The following is a 17,677-nucleotide window of genomic DNA, read 5'->3' as shown; positions in this document are numbered from 1 at the left end:
AAGGCCTTGGCAGCAGGGAGGACACAGCCTTCCTCAGACATGGGAGATGCTCACCGTTCTATGAGGCGGTTGTTGTCCTGGAGGTCAAGGGCCAACAGCTTCATATCATTACAGAGCTCCTGCATGCTGTCCAAGGAAGAAGAAGGGGTGGCTGAGGCCCAGTCACTTGGCCCAGAGACCACTTGCAGAGGCCATGGAGCCGCCTCTTGGCCTGGCCTGGCATGAGATGAAGCAAAGGGTATTAACCTCAGCACCCTCCTTCCCCCAACTCTCCAGCACTCACTGGAAGACCAGGTCCTTTGGGTCAGAGCTGGGATGGGGAGCCATGGGGTGTGGTGAGATCTGAGTCCCCGGTGCTCTGTCCAGAAGGAGACGATCAAGGATCTGAAGGGAAGTCATGCGTTAGTCAGGAAGGACCTGTCTGTCTACGTACGGCTGGGTAGGGGAACTGCTGAGGAAGGGTAACACATCTCCCTAGAGGCCCTGGAACAATCCAATATTTTCAACATGTAGTTCCTTCATCCTGGGAGTATCCTACTGGTGTCACTGCCTTCCCTCATTTGTACTGAACTGAATAATTCAGTCCGCCAAGTTTCCCTTTGGCTCTAACCTAAACCTCTCATGACACAATCTGAGCCACAATTTGGGATAGAGGCCATTCCTGGCCAGTCTCCAAGGTTGCCCACATCGCACACTGGCAGCCACATATAGCTCTCTCCTAGAAGGGGCCCGCTCTGTATTTCGAGTGGCCAGCTGGCCAGCTGCTTGGCAGAAAGTGACTCAGAAGGCCAAGGAGAGCTCCCACAAGCTCCCAGGAGCAGCCTAGGCTCTCCAGGCTGCACAAAACTGGCAGATGTCCTAGCAGCAGGAGCTTACTGTGGTTTTCAGTCTGAAATCACTAGGAATGTTCCTATCTCAGGGCACATCTGTAGGTCAGAGACCTCCACCCCTCATGGGCATCCCTGAGTTGGTCAAGGCTGCTCTGTCCACTGGCAGAAGTGATCTGAATGCCTGCTCCCTTCAGCAGCCCCCAGGACCCCCAAAGCACCCACACCTTGCTCAGGCTGTCTCGGGCTTCTGTGTTACAGCCAGCCACAGATCGGCCAATGAGATGCAGGTGGTTCTTGGCCTTCTGCACCTGCCTTATGAGAAATGGAGAAGATTACAGCAGGCCATGCTCTCCACAGCTGGGACTCTCCAGCTGGTGTCAGCTCATCAGGGGTCCTAAGCATTATCTCTTACCTGCTGTGTTGTTCACAGTTGCCCCTGGGAACTGAGCGAATCCCAAGAGAGCCAGGACAAGGATCAGTAACAACACCCATGTGGATGTAACTGACTCACTCAAGTTGTTATGGCAAGCCTAGAGCCAGGTAAGGCATGAGAGACAGATGACAGCCCAGGCTAGCCCACTTATGTGAGGACAGGCAGCGCACACTAGAGCATTTATGTGAGGGATGTCCGTGCTTCCATTTCCATAACAAAGTAAGGGCAAGACTTGGGAATTCTAATCTCTAATCAGAGGGCACATGGGGACATTCCCCATTGCACAGAGTTCCAGGTCCATTAAACCAACAGTTGGTTCTCATTTCTGAATACACATTAGGATCATCAGGAATGGCCTTAAACTAACATATAAGACCTGCCTGGCCCATCACCTCAGTGTGCTGGGGGCTCCCAGGCTTTGTATTCTATTATGAGGATGAGAGGAACGCAGCCCCATGACAAGGCCACAGGCCTCACAGCACACAGAAAGCCATCCTTTCTTCTCAGGGGCCCCAGGAAAATGTAGCAGGGGACCATGGGACATGAAGAAGGAGTCCCAAACTCCAGAATAGTGTGAGAGAGGGCACATTAGTGGGCGATGCCTGGCCCTGCTTCCCTGCCGGTTGAAGTCCACTTGTTTCTCTTCCTCCCTAGGGGAGGTACTGTTCCCCCTAGAGAGGAGAGCCCACCACACCAGACAGAGATAGCAAGGAAAACCCAGATTTTAGGGGCACCTCGACCCATGTTCTAGTCCCCAGTCTGCTATTTATTAGCTGTGTGGGTGGCATTAGGAAGAGACCAGTTCTTGGAGCCTCGGTCCCCTCATCTGAAAGGTGGTGATATTTGCTGTGTAAACACTGTGGAACCAAACAAGCACATTTGTAGAAATCACTCAGCAGACCACCTGGCCCATGTGTTTTTTCACTTCTCACAAACTTCTTTCCTACTTAGGTCCAACAGAGACGGGGTGGGGGGGGTCCTCTGAGGTCTGGAAGGGCTGGGCCAGTCCCGGCTCCATGAGCTTAGAGGATCAGAGGTGGGGTTAGGCTGCTTACCTTATCCGCTTGCCATGTGTGACCAGCGATACTTGATACTTCTGCACGCATTCCTCCTGGAACACCTGCAGCAGCCTCTTGGCTAAATGGCTAAAATTCACCCTGGAAGGACAGAGACCCCAAGACCTAGAGGTGAGCAGCTGGAGCCACCTGCATGCAGACATAGCCCTTCCACCACTACCCATCACAAACACCAGCCCCTCAGCTCGCAGCAGGGACACCTCTCAGGAAGAGAGCTCAGAGGCCAGTAAAGCCACATGTCCCAATAAGGAGGCAGGGGAGGCCGATATGGTGGTCTGTGAATGCATACACTCTCAAACTTGATCTCTGGGAGAAGGAAGGATATACAGCTATGGAAAGCTTGTGAGTATGTTTTTTTTTTTTTTTTTTTGTGTGTGTGTGTGTGTGTGTGTGTGTGTGCGCGCGCGCGCGCGCGCGCGCGCGTGCACACGAGCGCACGTGCTCACATGTGCAGGAGTCAGAGGTGGTATAGCTCTGGGGGAAAAAAATCCCCAAACAGCCACCAGATCAGGGAACCTGGTGGAAGATGTGGGTGTCCAGAAAAGGTGTCAATGAGAAGAAGCCAGGCAGGCCCAGGCCAAGCTTAAGAGCCGCAGCGAGTGGGAAGAAGCCAGCCAATGAGAATAATTCAAGAGAAAAATTCTACAAACTTGTTCACAACGGGAGGAAAGCCAGTGAGTTACATCAAGGTTGACTGTGTGAAGCCCCTGACTCAGCTGTTCTGTGTCCCACCCCTGACCCTATACAACCTGACTTGCATCTTGATCCCCTTGGCCCCTTTGCCCCAGCCAAGGGTCAAAGCGCTGCAGTGTGTCCCTCCTGGAATGAAGACTCGCTCTACCCCTTGACCCCCACCCTCCTGCCACCTGCCTGCCAGGGAACAGCCCACTCACTTATCCAGCTTGTGGATTTGCTCCTCATTGTAGCTGAGTCCTGAAGGAAACAGATGGGGATGATGTCACCACTCAACTAGTCAACAAAGCAAACGAAAAAGATGAAGACAGCCTAGGGTGGTGGCTATTTTATGGGATCTCAGGCCTAGGGGAGCCAGGAGGGGCTGAGGACGTGGAACATCACGTGACTAGGACAACATTATTATAGTGACCGGATGACTATGATTTAGGGACAAAGGAGCTGAGGAGATATGTTATGGGGCTCCAGAGGGAGGCAGACCTGCTGGGTGTGTGTGTGTGTGTGTGTGTGTGTGTGTGTGTGTGTGTGTGTGTGTGTGTGTGTAAATAACCTGGGAAATGTAGGTGGGAATGCTGGGTGAAATGGTCCTCATGGGATGCTGCCATGGCCCTGCAGCACCACACTTTCCAGCTGGCAGCTGGTTGGCTCCATCCCTGGGTTACTTACAGGTAGGCCACCACCTTCTAGCTCTCCCTCTCTGCCCAGCAACTTTTTTCAGAGGAAACAACTTTGGGTAGATATGTCCTTGCCTGGACCTAGACTACCACCCAAAGACCCAAAGACTGTAAAGCTCATGAGGTGAGACTTCCCCCTGCTGGACCTTGAGGGGATGGGTCTCCAGAACAGTGGTAGCCCCAAGATGCTGGTTTGCCCTTCCATTTTCCCATTCCATCACCCCAATAGGAGAATCCCCTTCCTGGGCCTGCACTTGTGGAGGTCAGGACACCTGAACACATCCCAGCCCTTCCTGCTTCTAGAAGGCTGCTGTGTACAAATGACTTGGCTTTAGAGTTAGTTGTGTGTTCGTCATGTACACACATGGATGCCTATGTGGATCACAGGAGAACGCCCTGAAGAGTGTCAAGCAACCTTCCAGAATGGTGTCCTGCGACACTCCGTCATGCTGGCAGTTATTCTATTTATAATAAAGTACGCTGAAAATACAGTAAACATGGGAACTCTCGAGGCTGTGAAATGGGCTGGTTAAAGAAACTGGACCTAGAATAATTGAGCTAATTAGCCTTTCTGTGCCTCAGGTTCCCAAACTAGAAAATAAGGAAAGTTGAGATTCATAGAGGGTTGCTGTTGTTTATTTGGTTGTGTTTGAGACCGGGTCTCTCTATACAGTCCTGGCTGGCCTTGAACTCACTATGTACACCAGACTGGTTTCAAACTCACAGGTATCTACCTGTCTCAGCCTTTTGAGTACTGGGGTCAAAGGCAAGCACCACCACACTCGGTCATGCATAGTTTTATGAGCACTAAAAAACTCAAAGACGAATGGAGTCCTTAGGTCAGTATCTAACATCAAGGCACCACTTTAAAGCTTGGGTGTTAGGATGGCAGAGTTCCAGACACGGAGGTAGACAACCTTCCTGGCTCTCCTCAAACCACAGCAGTGGCCAGCTGGGTATAAGACCATGGATGAGCCCCAGGTCCCACTGTCCCCAGGGACAGGAAGGCTTGCCTTCCCCATCCCCTCTGAGGCCTGACTCCAAAGGAAGATGAAGGCCCCAAAGGAGAGAAGTCACGTTCTGTAGATCCCCAAGTCCTCCTTGGTGACCACCAGACACAGATGGCTAAGGAGCACCTGACATGTGGCCAAGGTGACTGAAGTGCTGGATTTTTAATTGAATACACTCAATTAAGGTAAAATTTAAAACTGAAGCAGGGTGAAATGCTTTTTTTTTCCTGCTAAGAACAGCTCTACAATTTTGTTAAGACTTACCATGTTTACTGAACACTTGTCTTCTAGACAGAGATATAAAATATAAAATACAGATGGGATTTTGAAAAGGAGCATAGAACAACTCTTTAGTGGTTTGTTTTATATTGGGTTTATGCCAAAATGACATTAGGATATATAGAATAAGATAAAATAAATTAATTTCACCTGTGTTTTCTTTTTAATTTGATGGTGAGAAAACAAACTACACATACGGTTAGATGCTGTGGCTCTCCTAACAGTGAGCTATATGCGTCACAGATTATCCTGGGGCCAGAAGGGCACTAGGCAATGAGGCAGATATGGAAATATTTGGAGCATAGGGTGGGGTCAGGGAGTGAGCTCTGGCATGCTAGCTCCCTAGCTAACTGGGGCTTTTACTCTCAGGCTCCTCCAACTAACTCCATCCCCACCCTTCCCCAGGTTCAAGCCTACTCCACCCTCATCCAACTCAGACAAGCAGGTTTCCATTCCTAAGCCTGTGAAGCATTGTCCCCACCCAGAAGGTCTTTGTGGGCATTTGAAGATAATGTAAGAAATCACCTAGTCCAGGAATGCTAATGGGAATTTCTTTTGGTCCCCCATTCTCAGACAAACTGTGTCTTTGGGTGGTCCAAAGACATGGTGGAAGGGCTGGGGAGACAGGCCAGTGAAGTGCTACTGTGCAGTGTGGAAACTAGAGTTCAGATCCTCAGTGCCCATGGAAATGCTGGGCAGGTGCTGTGGCCACCTGTGACCCCAGTGCTAGGCAGGTGGAGACAGGCAACCCCAGAATAAGCTGGTTAGCTACATTAGCGAAATTGGTGCGCTCTGAGTTCAATAGGAGAGCCTACCTTAAAATATAAAATGCAAAGCAACGGAAGAAGAAGAAGCCTAGTATTAATGTCTGGCCTCCATAACAGGTAAACACACATGCACAAGACACATGCATGTGAAAGATGAGCTCTCAAGCATACACACACTCATACACACCCACACGCCCCCCAACACACACACAAACAAAAGACACAGTAGACAGGAAAACATTTCTTAGAGCGTTCTGACACGGTAAGGGGCTCCTCCCCAGGCCCCTTTCCATATTGCCTAGACTCCTGCTCACTGTACCCTGCATGCACAACAGCCAAGCTCCTCTCATGACAGTAGCCTACAGGTAACATGCAGACGGGGACTCCCCTGCCCAAGACCAGCTGCACCCTGGCTTCAGGCAGTGTTATACAATACACTCCGTGAGCCTCCAGCCAGGCTGGGTAGGTGGGAGGGAGACGGGAAGGAGGGCTCCTAGTAGCTGGCTCTCTCCAAAGCTCACCTGGCCTCATCCTAGCTTTGTTGAACTGCTTGTAGATGAAGTGCATCTTGTCCAAACAATACCGAATCTTCTGGATACTGTGGGCAGGAAGCGGGAATACTCAAGCATGCTGTCTCCCTGCCACAGAGCAGGGTGGGGTGTGACCTGGGGGGAGTGCAGGAACCCAGCCTGTCTTTAAGCTTATTTAGATAATTTGGATCAAGTTCTCCTTCTCTATTCTAGACCTGTCTCTCTCTCTGCATCTCTCCCTCTGTCTCTCCTTCCTTCCCTTCCTTCCCAGCCCCCACTCCCCCAGCAGGTGAAACAGAGAGTCTGGACTGGGTAAAAGGGTCTATATTCTTATATAGCTGCTCTGTTGGAGGAACTTAGTGAGTCAACAGTTCTACCTAAAGCAGTGATGAATCCATGGTCCCCTGGAGGCAGGGGGATGGGATGGGAAGTACCCTTTCAAGGACCTTGTCAATCTGGGATTTAATGTCATTTCTTCCCCTTGCTTTTCAAGCTGGATACAGCTGCTTCCTTCAGGGACCTAGGAAGTCCTTCCTCACCCTTAGGCCTGTTCGGCTCCACCTCCTTCCCGAGGTTTCTAGGTGACCAGCACCTCAGGTACCTCTGAGCTTGTTGCCAGGGTTCAGGCAGCCTGAGGGGATGAGACTGACTGAGAGGTGTCTAGAGCCCTGGTTTCACGTTTGTGAACTTGGAATTGCCTTGTGAATCCAGAAAGGCACCTCAGTGCACACGGAGGGTTTGTGGAGCACACTGCCAGAGTGTGGGCCGGGCCTAATCCAATGCATTCATAATATCCACCGTGAGAGCTGGGCACAGTGGCACACACCTTTAATCTCAAATACTTATGAAGCAGAGGCAGGCGAATCTCTGTATGTCTCCACAGTAAGTTCCAGGCCTGCCACAGTTACGCAGCGAGACCTTGTCTCAGGAAAAAAAAATCGCCATAGATGAGACAGAGTGCACAAGCTTTATTCATTTTAGACTGTTTCCTCATTCTATGAGGAAACAGCTCAGAAAACCCTGTCTTTTTCAAAACTGTTTGAATTAGAATTGAGGACATAGGACATTAGATCTGTAGAGAGCACACCTGCCATGGTCACAGTGGAGCAAGGGAGGCTATGGATCTGTACTCAGCAGGTGTGCATGGGCATTTTTAGGTTTGTGAAAACAGTAATAGGATTCTTTAAAAGCTTGTAACTCAGGAGTTGGAAAGACCCGTGAGTGGTTTAGAGCACTTGCTCTGGCACAGGACCTGGGTTTGATTCCAGCACCCAACCCATGGCTCACAACCATCTATAGCTCCAGTCCCGGGTGATCTGATGCCCTCTTCTGGCCTCAGATGGCACTGCAAGTGTGGGGTGCACAGACATAAACGCATGCAATAAAACTCATACACACAAAATCATAAAATAAGTTTTTTGAAACAGGGTTTCTCTAGTCCTGACTGTTCTCAAACTTGTCTGTAGACCAGGCTGGCCTCCAGCTCACAGAGATCCTCCTGCCTCTGCCTCCCAATTGCTGGGATTAAATATGTGCATCTATCTACCATCTATATATCTGTCTATCATCTATCTGTCTTCTGTCTGTCTATCTATCTATCTATCTATCTATCTATCTATCTATCTATCTATCTATCTAGTGGTACTGGGGGTTGAACCTGGAATGTTTTGCCACCATGCCACATCCCAGGCAAAATAAAACAAAATTTAAAACATTGCTGTAGATTCAGCTGTAGGCTTTGGAGGTAGGTGGCTCTGATCTGAAGCCCACCTGTCATTTACTTAGGAAAGGAACCTCACAGAGTGACCCTTCCCATTGTGACAGGCATCAGCTTCACTGGTGTTTGATGAAAGAGAGAGCAGACACACCCAGAGAGGGAGCTGAGACCTCCTGCACCATCTGTGGCCCCTCCTTGTTATTCCAGCTCCCAGTCAGGGCAGGACCCAGGGTCTCACTCCTGAGACTGGGTCTGAGGGAGGGCCTGGCTCTGCCCTGAATTCCCCTCCCACACCATAGCACCTTGCCCCAGAAGAGAGCAATCAGACTGACTCTGGGAAAGCTTCTGAGCCTTTGGGCCCACTTGCAGCCCCCACCCCAACCCTTAGTCATCACACAGACTAAGGAAATCCCACAGACCTTCTACTGTCATCGTGGAGCTGATTTCGGTTCTTCAGAAGCTCTCCACCCAGGCAACTCAGGCTCACTTGGGTTTCTGTGACACTGTGGGAACATCTAGAGAGGACCTCTGAGAACTGTGGGGCCAAAAGAGAGATTCCCGTTTTGGGGTCCTGAACTCAGGGCTATGCTGGGCAAGCTGCAAGACCCCACCCCCACCCCTATTCCTATAAAGCTCTTGGCTCACTCACAGTCTGTAGCCTGGACCTCAGTTCTGTGGCCTCCTTTAGTTCCTGGAAGTCGGGCATCTCAGCCCCACTGCTGAGCCTGGAGGGGAGTGAGGATAAGGCTATGATGGAGACTCAGGAGGCAGGTGAAGGGGTAGAGGGCTCTGAACCCAAACACTGGGCACAGCTTCTTTGTGACAGTCTTGTTGGCTTTTTCGGGGAGTTTAGAGCTTGAGACAGAAGGACCAACTGACATGGGCCCTCCCCACCACACTAAGGTTGTGATGTTATTGTTGAATACTGCAAAGAATAAAAGTTGAAGTAGATCCATCAATGTACAAGTCTACAATGCAAGGTAGCTATTAGTAAACTCCTTGCTAGAAAGTTCTACAACTAAATAGAATGAAATTCTTCCCAGTAGAAACTGTATTTCTTGACAACCAATAGCACATTAATGGGAGGGTCCCGGCCTACAGTAGTCCAGGACTTGGAACATTAGCATCCCGTTGCCCCAGTGAAATGACTGACACTGAACTCCACCAATAATGATCAAAAGGTGGGTATTTGCAAGGTGGCAAAGTAGCACTAACCTAGTTGTTTTTTTGTAGGAAAAAAAATGTACCTACACAGTAAAGAAATCAGATGACCACTAGCTGTGGTGTGTACACAGGTATTACCTACCCCATGCAGTCTGTGGTGTGTTCTAACACAAAATTTTAACTTGACTCCAACAGTCCGTGGAGCCCCTAACTTACCAAAGATGCATGGGGGGAAGAAGACGCCAAATGACAGCAAGAGAGAGCTCTGTGAGCCTGAGGGTGGGACAATGACCCGGAGCCTCCAATAAGCCAGTGGCACGAAAGCAAGGGAGGGGAAGAACTTAAAAATAAATAAATAAAAGAAACTCAAGGAACAAGACTACCAGAAACAAATGTGGTCCTGGACTGGTTCCCAGTTTGGTCAAAACAAGCTGTAAAAAGAAACTGTAGGACAGTTATGATAGAAAATTTCCAGTCGTGATGGGTACAGAGGGGATGTAAACGTGGTGATGGCAGGGGGCCACCAGCTGAGAACAGCCTGCTGGTGACAGTTTATAGTTTATAGACAGAGGGGATGCAGTGTGGTGACTAGGGTCTGGGGGGAGGTGCCCCCGCACTTCCAGCACACATTTTTTTTTAAGATTTTTTCTCTTTTTAATTTTTTTCATAGAATATATCTTAATCATATTTGTCCCCTTCCCCAACTCAGATCTTCCCTGGAGCCCTACCCATTCAACCTCATGTTCTTTTTTCCTCTTAAAAAAACAACAACACGAAAATAAAAATAAAAACAACCGGCCAATAAGACGAATGTTAAAACAAAAAAACAACAACCATGGAGTTCATTTCATGTTGGCCAATTATTCCTGGTCATGGAGCCTGCTGGGGAGTGGTTGTTGTACCCTGTGCTACTCCATTGAAGAAAGCTGATTTTCCCTTTGCTGGCAAGCATCAATTGCAAAGGGCTTTTTGGTTAGGGGTGGGACCTGGTGTCCACTTCCCTTTCTCAGACATTATATTCTCTCTCTCTCTCTCTCTCTCTCTCTCTCTCTCTCTCTCTCTCTCTCTCTCTCTCTCTCTCTCATAGGGTCTCTCTGTAGTCCTGGCTGTCCTGGAACTTGCTTGTTATATAGACCAAGCTGATCCTGCTGCCTCTGTCTCCTAAGTGCTGGGATTAAAGACATATGCTGCCATGGCCAGCCAGAATAGTCTTTACATAATAACAATTAAGAGGGCATGCTGCATCTTTTTGCATGGGTCACAGAAGGATGGAGGAGGAGACCAGAGTCTCAGGAGTCAGCTGAGGCTCCACGAAGGAGGGGATGCTGTATGCTTTACCCACTAGAGAGCTCCAGGGCCCGGCAGTGTACAGCACACAACAGTTATCCCACGTGGGAAAGCTGACTTGTTGAGGGAGTAAATTTATATTGTTAGGGGCTGGGTTGGGGGATACCTCAGGATTGCTGATGTCCTAATGTCCAGATATCCCTCCAGCCAGAGACCTTCAGGACAAAAGATAGGAAGGCTGCCTTGCCAAGAAAGCACAGTGAAGAAAGAAAGGGTGGGCAGGCCGGAAGGAGCTGACACTCTGCTACCAGCCCTTGAGGAATCTACAGGTCTGAGGGTGTCTAGGAAAGAATGGGATTGCAAAGTGCTGTACCGGGAGGCTTCAGATATTGGCAGAGAGGCCCAGGAAGGGAGAGGTACTGATGGCCTGTGGTCTCCTGCAAGGCAGGAAAGAGATCACATCTGGTCTCTGGCTCTATGTGGGCCCCTCTGCTCTCTCCTCTCCTCCACACACCTGACACTCCTGGCCTCAGATCTTTGGAGCCAGAGTGGAAAATCTGGCTAGCCAATACCTGTCACCTACAACCTGTCGGTCTAGGGCAAGGGGCAGACAGATGTCTGACACCTTCTTCCACACATCTCTGCCCAGATTGAGAACCCACAGATGGTCACTGTGGTCAGTTTTTTTTTGGTACCAACCTCTCTAAAGGGACCCCCAGGCCTCCATGCCTTCGCCACCCACCTCTCTCCCTGACTTCACTCCCTTTCATCCCCCACCAACTTAGGCTTTCTGGGCTTCAAATCTTGGTGCCTTAGCTCCTATCCCGAGAGAGTCCTTGGCCAGGCTCCTATGCCAAGGAAGGATTGACTGCACCAGGGCAGCAAGGCCCTTCTGTGGGGCAGATGCCAATCCTACCCTTAGGTCTCATCTCTGTACCCTGCAGGAGACTAGCCAGAGGACGTCCAACAGGAATGCTCCTGATGGCTTCCACCCTGAGTCACCATCAAAAGGGACTCAGCCACAATGGGCCCCAGTCTCGTCATCTGGAAACACCCTTCTTCCCTTTATCCCCCACCCCCCACCCTTTCATCAGTCATCAGTCTCTGCTGGCCCTGGGCTCATATAGAGATCCAGCCCACCCTGGGAAACTCCCTGCACTTCCAAGGGAAAGGCTCAGGTTATTGGGGCTTGGGGAGTGGGGACTTCAGGAATGTTGTCACCGCTTGTTGGGAAAGCTTCCCTGTGCTGTAGAACTCTCATCTGTCAGCACCTCCGCCCTCCACCTTTCAGGATTCAGGCTATGTTCACTTCTCAACAGCACCCTGACCAATGGAGCTTTCCTCATTCTTTGTCTCCACCACCCTTCACTAGCTTAGCTTCCTTCCTTCCTTCCTTCCTTCCTTCCTTCCTTCCTTCCTTCCTTCCTTCCGGGATCTACCTTTCCACCTCAGAAGGCCCAGAGTGGAAGACCCAGAGGAAATATGAGTGAAGCTGTGGAGGCTGAGACAGTCTGGATTTCTGTCACTGGCCATGTGCAGGGACAGTACCGGGGAACGAGCCCTTCCTCTGAATTCTCTCTGGGGCTTGGTACAGAATGAGTGTTTCAAATCATTCAAAGTCCTGGTGAATTAAGGCCCTACCTGGGGTAGGGGAGCTGCTCTTCCTGGGGCACAAGAAGATACTACCCTTTTTGGGGGTCAGAGGCTGCCCTTCCAGAGGTAAGGGACTGTCCTGGAGCCCACAGAGGCAGTGCCCACGTGGGTCTCTCCCTGAAGGAGGCAGGGCTGAGCTGAGGATGGGTACTAATTGGGAAGAGAGGCTATGAAGGACGGGATGAACTTTTGAATGCTGCAGGGTGTGGGAACTCTGGTTGGGGGAAGACCGAGGAGCAGAGAGGAGAGCTGAGGGGCCACAGCTGGCCTCGGTGGAACACCCACCTTTCAATGCCCAGGCTGCTGCTGAGGAAGGGGAGGGCTGTCCGCGTGACCTCCAGGGTCTGCTGGCACGTGCTCTGAAGTATCTCCCTGTGTGAGGGCAGCCCTAGTCAGAGCCACCTTGACCAGGGCACACGGCCTTAGAGAGGGACAGAAGAGGTCTGATGGGTATGCTATGCCCTCCTCCAAACCTCCACAGTACTCACAGGACCCAGTGTAACCCTCGAAGCATCAGCACCTGCCCATCCAGCAGGACCCGCGCCAGCCACAGGGCCTGGTAACCAGCGCCCAGCACCCCCTGAAACACACAGATGGGCAGGTCAGGCCTTCCCCTGTGTCAAACCCCCTTCTGCCTCCTGGGGGCTGCCCCTCACCTTAGCTGTGTTGTAATCTGACTGTAGGTCAACCTTGGGGACGAACTTTGCGACGTCCAGAGCAGCTGCAGACAAAGATCCTACCTGAGGGGGTCTGCTTCTATGGACTGGGTCAACTCTTTCCTCGTTCCCGGATTACAGTCGCCCCTCACTGCTGTTCTCCCATCTAAAGCTTCCCAACTCTCTTGGTGGCCTGCACCTTGACCCAGTAGATCTTCTAAGTATCGGTTCTCTACTGCCACCTTGTGGTCATCTTTGAGAACTACACCCTAAAGCTCAACGCCCTGCCTCTCCCGCCAGTAGACCCACACTACTAGACTCTATTCTCTTGCAAGTTTAAAGCCCCCTCCCCCCACTCAGAGGAGGACTAAGCATAATCCAAACGAGAAGGAATATCTCTAGAAATTAATGAAACAAAAAAGGCTATGGTCTCGGCCCACCTGCCCTTCTCTCCAACAGCCCAAGCTACCCAAAGCATCCCCACCAATCAGAGACTGTTGAGGGCGTAAGGGCTCCAATGCCCCATATCTGTTGGAGGACCTGGGGAAAGCCAGGAAAGTCTAGTCACCAGATCAAGTCACGTGGCAACTCAGAGGTATGTGTAGAATTAAAACCCAAATTTACTTCTATTGTGTGGGCCAGAGAAACATTTACTAAGAAAACAAGTCATGCCCTGGGTTGTAAACCCAAATGTTCTGGAGGAGAGTGTTTCAGGTATAAAAGATTCAGCCCAAATGGCCCTACTCACGGTCCCTGAAGGTCAGGCCCTTGGGTGTGTCACTGGCCATGCTGAACAGAACCAGGGGGCTGCTGGCGGCTGTAGGGGCAATGTGCTGCGCTGAGAGGCTTGGCTCAAGGACACAAGGGTGACCCTCAAAGAGGTACTCCTGGTGTTTGGGGGGCACGTTGGTCTGCTCATATACAGCCTCAAAAAAGATGGCAATCCTAGACACATGAGAGGAGGGAGGTGTCAGGAAGCACCATGGGGAGGGCTCAGCTTTGGGGGTAGGGTTCAGGGAGTAGCTTTTTCATCAAAGATGGAGAGGCCAAAGGCAGAGTTCATGCAAAATGGGAAGGGGACCCAGGAGTTCCGATGCCTAGCCTCTGCCTTTGTGTCCAATCCTGCTGTACCCTCATTAAAATTCTCCTGATCCCGTATGGTGACCCTGGTGCAGGCAATCCCAGCTCTTAGAAGGCTGAGGCAGGAGGATAGAGTTTGAGGTCAGCTGGGCTACACAGCAAGACCCTGTCTCCAACAGCAAAGACCAAGAATTTAGTGAGTGAAGGGGTTCTATGAAAAGTACGTCCTAAACCCAGGAAATGGAGCGTCCCACCTCTGAGACTGAAAAGCCCAGGCTAGCACTGTAAAGAGTACAGAATGTAGAACATAAAAAGGAAGTCCGTTTGACTTGAACTTGGTGGAAATAGTACTTTTTCCACACGGGTTTTGGGAGATGCTTCCCTGGGTCCACACCACGGCTTAGACAGCGGTAGAAGGCGGCGGTGGGGGTGGGGTGGGGGTCTTATTCCCTTTCTCTGCTGTTCCCACTCACGTGTTGTGGGCATGGATGTAGACATGATGCAAGACCGCCTGGGGCAGGGAGAAGACATGGATGACAATCCGCTGCAGGATGTCACTGGTCTCTGCAAAGAACTGGTCGAAGCCCCAGCACTTAGCTTGCTCTACCTCCAGGATGTTGGCCAGGATGGGTACCAACTGGTTCTGCAGCCCCCTGCACACACACAAGACATAAAAACTGTCAGAGCTAAGGCCCAAGCATCTAAATGGAACTTTCCAGGCTACAGAAGAGACGTGGAGGACCCCTGGGCTCTGCTGATATAGGTAGCTTCTCAACAGAGAGAAGAAGATTCTAGCTTAGATTCCATAGAGTCTGCCCCTCTCACTTACATGGACAATCTGCAGGTGATGGGGAGGCTATAGCTCCACTCCAGGGGCCCGTTTTCCTGCCTCTGAGTCCCTGAAATGGCCCCGGATGGTTTCTCTGTGGTGATTCTGTACCTGCAGCGGGACAGAATCAGGCCACTAGACCCACACCTCCACACCACCCACCCATCACTCTCACCCACCATACAGTAAGACACAATGAACTCCCAACACAGCACAGTCCATGTCACCCAGCCATGTGAGGGAGGCTGGAAGGTGAAATCGGGGCATCCTGGCTCTACCTGCGAGCTCAACTCTGCCCAGTCAAGCTGCTTGCTGTAGACAGAGCCCTTCTCACCGTCACTATGGCTATACCAAGTCCAGCTACCTCCACATCTGTGCCATGCTGAGCTCAGTGTCAAACATGCTCTCCTCGCTTTTTTGACTCCTCCCCCATCTGTCCTTCCCTGACAGCCTATCCCCCTTGTCCCTAACCCTAATATTAGTTCCATACAGCTTGCCCCAGGACCAAGGGTGCAAGCACCAACCTTCCTGATGGCACAATGATAAGAGAAACACTCTGAGATATCCTCCATTCATTACAAGATCTCCGAGAAAGGAAGAGAAGCAGACCATCTATCAGCTCTGAGGAAACCAACCAAGAACCATTTCACATTCCTGAAGATATGCTGAAAGCATGACTTAGACCCCAGCACTTCTGACTTCCAAGGCCATTGGTGCTCGGCTTCTCTCTACCCCTGAAGACCATTAACTGCCACCAGAGCGGTCACAAGCACTTCTGATGGGCTGCCCTGCAACCCCAAAGCCCTCTCCTCTCAACTGCCCTCTACCTACAGCCAATGTAAACTTCTGCTTTTCTTTTGCAGTATTTATTTATAATGAACTCTTGACACTAGGTCCAGTAGATGTTTTCCCAACGGCCCTCCAGCTAGAACCTTGAGAACTTGTCCCAAGACTCGGTACTTTTTTTTTTCCTACACAGACAGCATCAGAGCTCAGCAGATCCTTGTATCGAAGGGCCCCTCATCTCAGTGGTTTGACACTACATCTCTTTTGTTGTGGGCAGTACATCCTGGAAGTCCCTGTTTTAAGCTCCACCTATCAGTCAGTGAGAGGCACTAGGAAAACCCTAGTTTAAAATCTGGATACCAGCTCCATCTTCATCCCTGCAGGCTCTGTAACCTTGTAAGCCTCCTTGAGCCTTATTGGAGATATGGTGGAATATGAACAGGCCAGGGCTAGAGAGAACACTGAATTAACACAAAAGGGTATAAATGTTCTCTACCAAGCCAGGGGTGTAAGGCTGTACTTCTAGTTTGATTAGCAGTGGCTCTAAAGAGTCAAGGACCCAGTGGGGGAAGGGCCAGGCGTCTGTCAGTAAGAAGTCCAGGGCCTGTCCCCTTCATTCCCTGCCCCATAGCCCACCGTACATGATCTCCTTGTTGCGCCGGGGCCCACCAAAGGGGATGAAGGGCAGACTACCGGTGGCTGCATGGTACAGGGTCACCCCAATACTCCAGAGATCCACAGTCACCCCGAACGCCTTTTGCTGGGGTTTGCGAAGCACTGCCCGCTCATACATGTCAGGGTGCTATGGGAGAAAGGTAGAGAGTAGCCATGGGGGGACAGTGTGGGCACTCCTAGGGGACTCTTAGGGAGGCACAAAGCAAGGGGCCATCAGCTTGGGGCAGAGGGTCTCCAACACGTCACTTACCAGGTATTCCTCTGTACCATAGACCGAAACAAACTTCTCCTCGTCGTCCAGCTTCCGAGCAGCCCCGAAGTCAGACAGCTTATAGATGCTCTGTCCCTCCTCTCCCACCAGCCGCATGATATTCCCGGGCTTGATGTCCCGGTGGACAATGCCGTTCTCCCGTAGGTGGTTCATGCCAGCCACTGGGAACAGACAGAGCTCTACTAGCTTGGCTCAGCTAGGTCAGTCTAATGTCTGAGGTTTGTGCTGCTGCTGAGTCTGTGCTCACATCCAAATAGACAGGGAGTTGCCACGGGGAACTCAGGGGCACAGGGAAAATGGAAGAACAGAGAAGCCCACAGGGCTGAGAAGGGGCTGGAGAAATGGATCATCTGTTAAAAGCACTGGCTGGTCTTTCAAATGACCGTGGTTCGATTCCCAGCACACAACTAGAACTCCAGCTCCAGGAGATCCAACCCCCTCTTCTGGTCTCTGCAGGCACCAGTCACACATGTCATGCATAGACGTGTGCAGGCAAAAAACCCACACACATAAAGGAAAAATAATTTAATACAGTTTTCAGGGGGGTGGAGAGAAGGTTCAGATTAGAGCACTTGCCACTCCTCCTGAGGACCCGAGTTCAGTTCCCAGCACCCACATTGTGGTTCACATCTGTAACTCCAGGTCCAGGAGATCTGAAGTCCAGCATTGGTGTCACACGCCTTTAATCCCAACACTCGGGAGGCAGAGGCAGGCAGATCTCTGTGAGTTCGAGGCCAGCCTGGTCTCCAGAGCGAGTGCCAGGACAGGCTCCAAAGCTACACAGAGAAACCCTGTCTCGAAAAACCAAAACAAACAAACAAACAAACAAGAAAACCCAAAACAAAAATCCCATCATTGAAAACATTTGAGTTTGGATATGTTTCACGGCATAGCCTGGAATTCCTGATCAGCCTGCCTCCCCGTGTGGGGAGAACCAACCAGGCCCTTCAGTTGAACTGTTTTTAAGTACACAGCTCAGTGGCATTAAGCACATGCAAACATCACCAACACTCACCTGCAGAGCCTTCTCCCCAGTGGAGTCCCTGCCTATCTAAACGCACTCCCTACTTCCAGCCCTGGACAGCATTCCACCTCTGTCTGTAGCAACTCCCCAGGGAGCTGGGCCCAGGTGAAGTGTGGTTTTGCCTTTGTATGGCTGGCTCATGCCTCAGTGCAGTGTCCTTCAGTTCCATCCACACTGCCTTGTGAGTTAGAATTCCCTCCCCTGTACAGGGAGGGATACTCCACTGCCTACAGGTACCTAACC

General features: G+C 50.9%; 1 protein-coding gene across 21 annotated transcripts in view; it reads right to left on the bottom strand.

The window, feature by feature from the left end:
- Ikbke (inhibitor of nuclear factor kappa B kinase subunit epsilon) overlaps positions 1-17,677 on the bottom strand; it is a 29,319-nt gene that overhangs the window by 7,166 nt on the left and 4,476 nt on the right. For 8 of the 21 annotated variants that reach the window (XR_003485743.2, XM_027417683.2, XM_027417677.2 and 5 more), the window contains 16 exons: positions 16,390-16,571; positions 16,106-16,266; positions 14,679-14,789; positions 14,323-14,502; positions 13,518-13,714; positions 12,770-12,834; positions 12,602-12,693; positions 12,399-12,485; positions 8,659-8,734; positions 8,429-8,580; positions 6,284-6,360; positions 3,233-3,272; positions 2,319-2,420; positions 1,055-1,142; positions 284-384; positions 55-126 (listed from right to left, as the gene is read on the bottom strand). Coding sequence is in view for 14 of the 21 variants with exons in the window: in XM_027417683.2 (XP_027273484.1) it covers positions 55-126; positions 284-384; positions 1,055-1,142; positions 2,319-2,420; positions 3,233-3,272; positions 6,284-6,360; positions 8,429-8,580; positions 8,659-8,734; positions 12,399-12,485; positions 12,602-12,693; positions 12,770-12,834; positions 13,518-13,714; positions 14,323-14,502; positions 14,679-14,789; positions 16,106-16,266; positions 16,390-16,571 (1,783 nt within the window). In the remaining 7 variants the exon portion in view is untranslated. Of the gene's footprint in view, positions 1-54; positions 217-283; positions 385-1,054; positions 1,143-2,318; positions 2,421-3,232; positions 3,309-6,283; positions 6,428-8,428; positions 8,581-8,658; positions 8,735-12,398; positions 12,486-12,601; positions 12,694-12,769; positions 12,835-13,517; positions 13,715-14,322; positions 14,503-14,678; positions 14,790-16,105; positions 16,267-16,389; positions 16,572-17,677 lie in introns of those variants that run through there. The other 13 variants (XR_004770113.1, XM_027417684.2, XM_027417678.2 and 10 more) reach the window with 12 other exon arrangements.

The sequence above is a fragment of the Cricetulus griseus genome, chromosome 5 (genome assembly GCF_003668045.3).
Source record: "Cricetulus griseus strain 17A/GY chromosome 5, alternate assembly CriGri-PICRH-1.0, whole genome shotgun sequence".
In the NCBI taxonomy this organism is placed as follows: domain Eukaryota; kingdom Metazoa; phylum Chordata; class Mammalia; order Rodentia; family Cricetidae; genus Cricetulus; species Cricetulus griseus.
The sequence above is the reverse complement of the archived record's forward strand: the minus strand, read 5'-3'. Positions and strand labels throughout refer to the sequence as shown.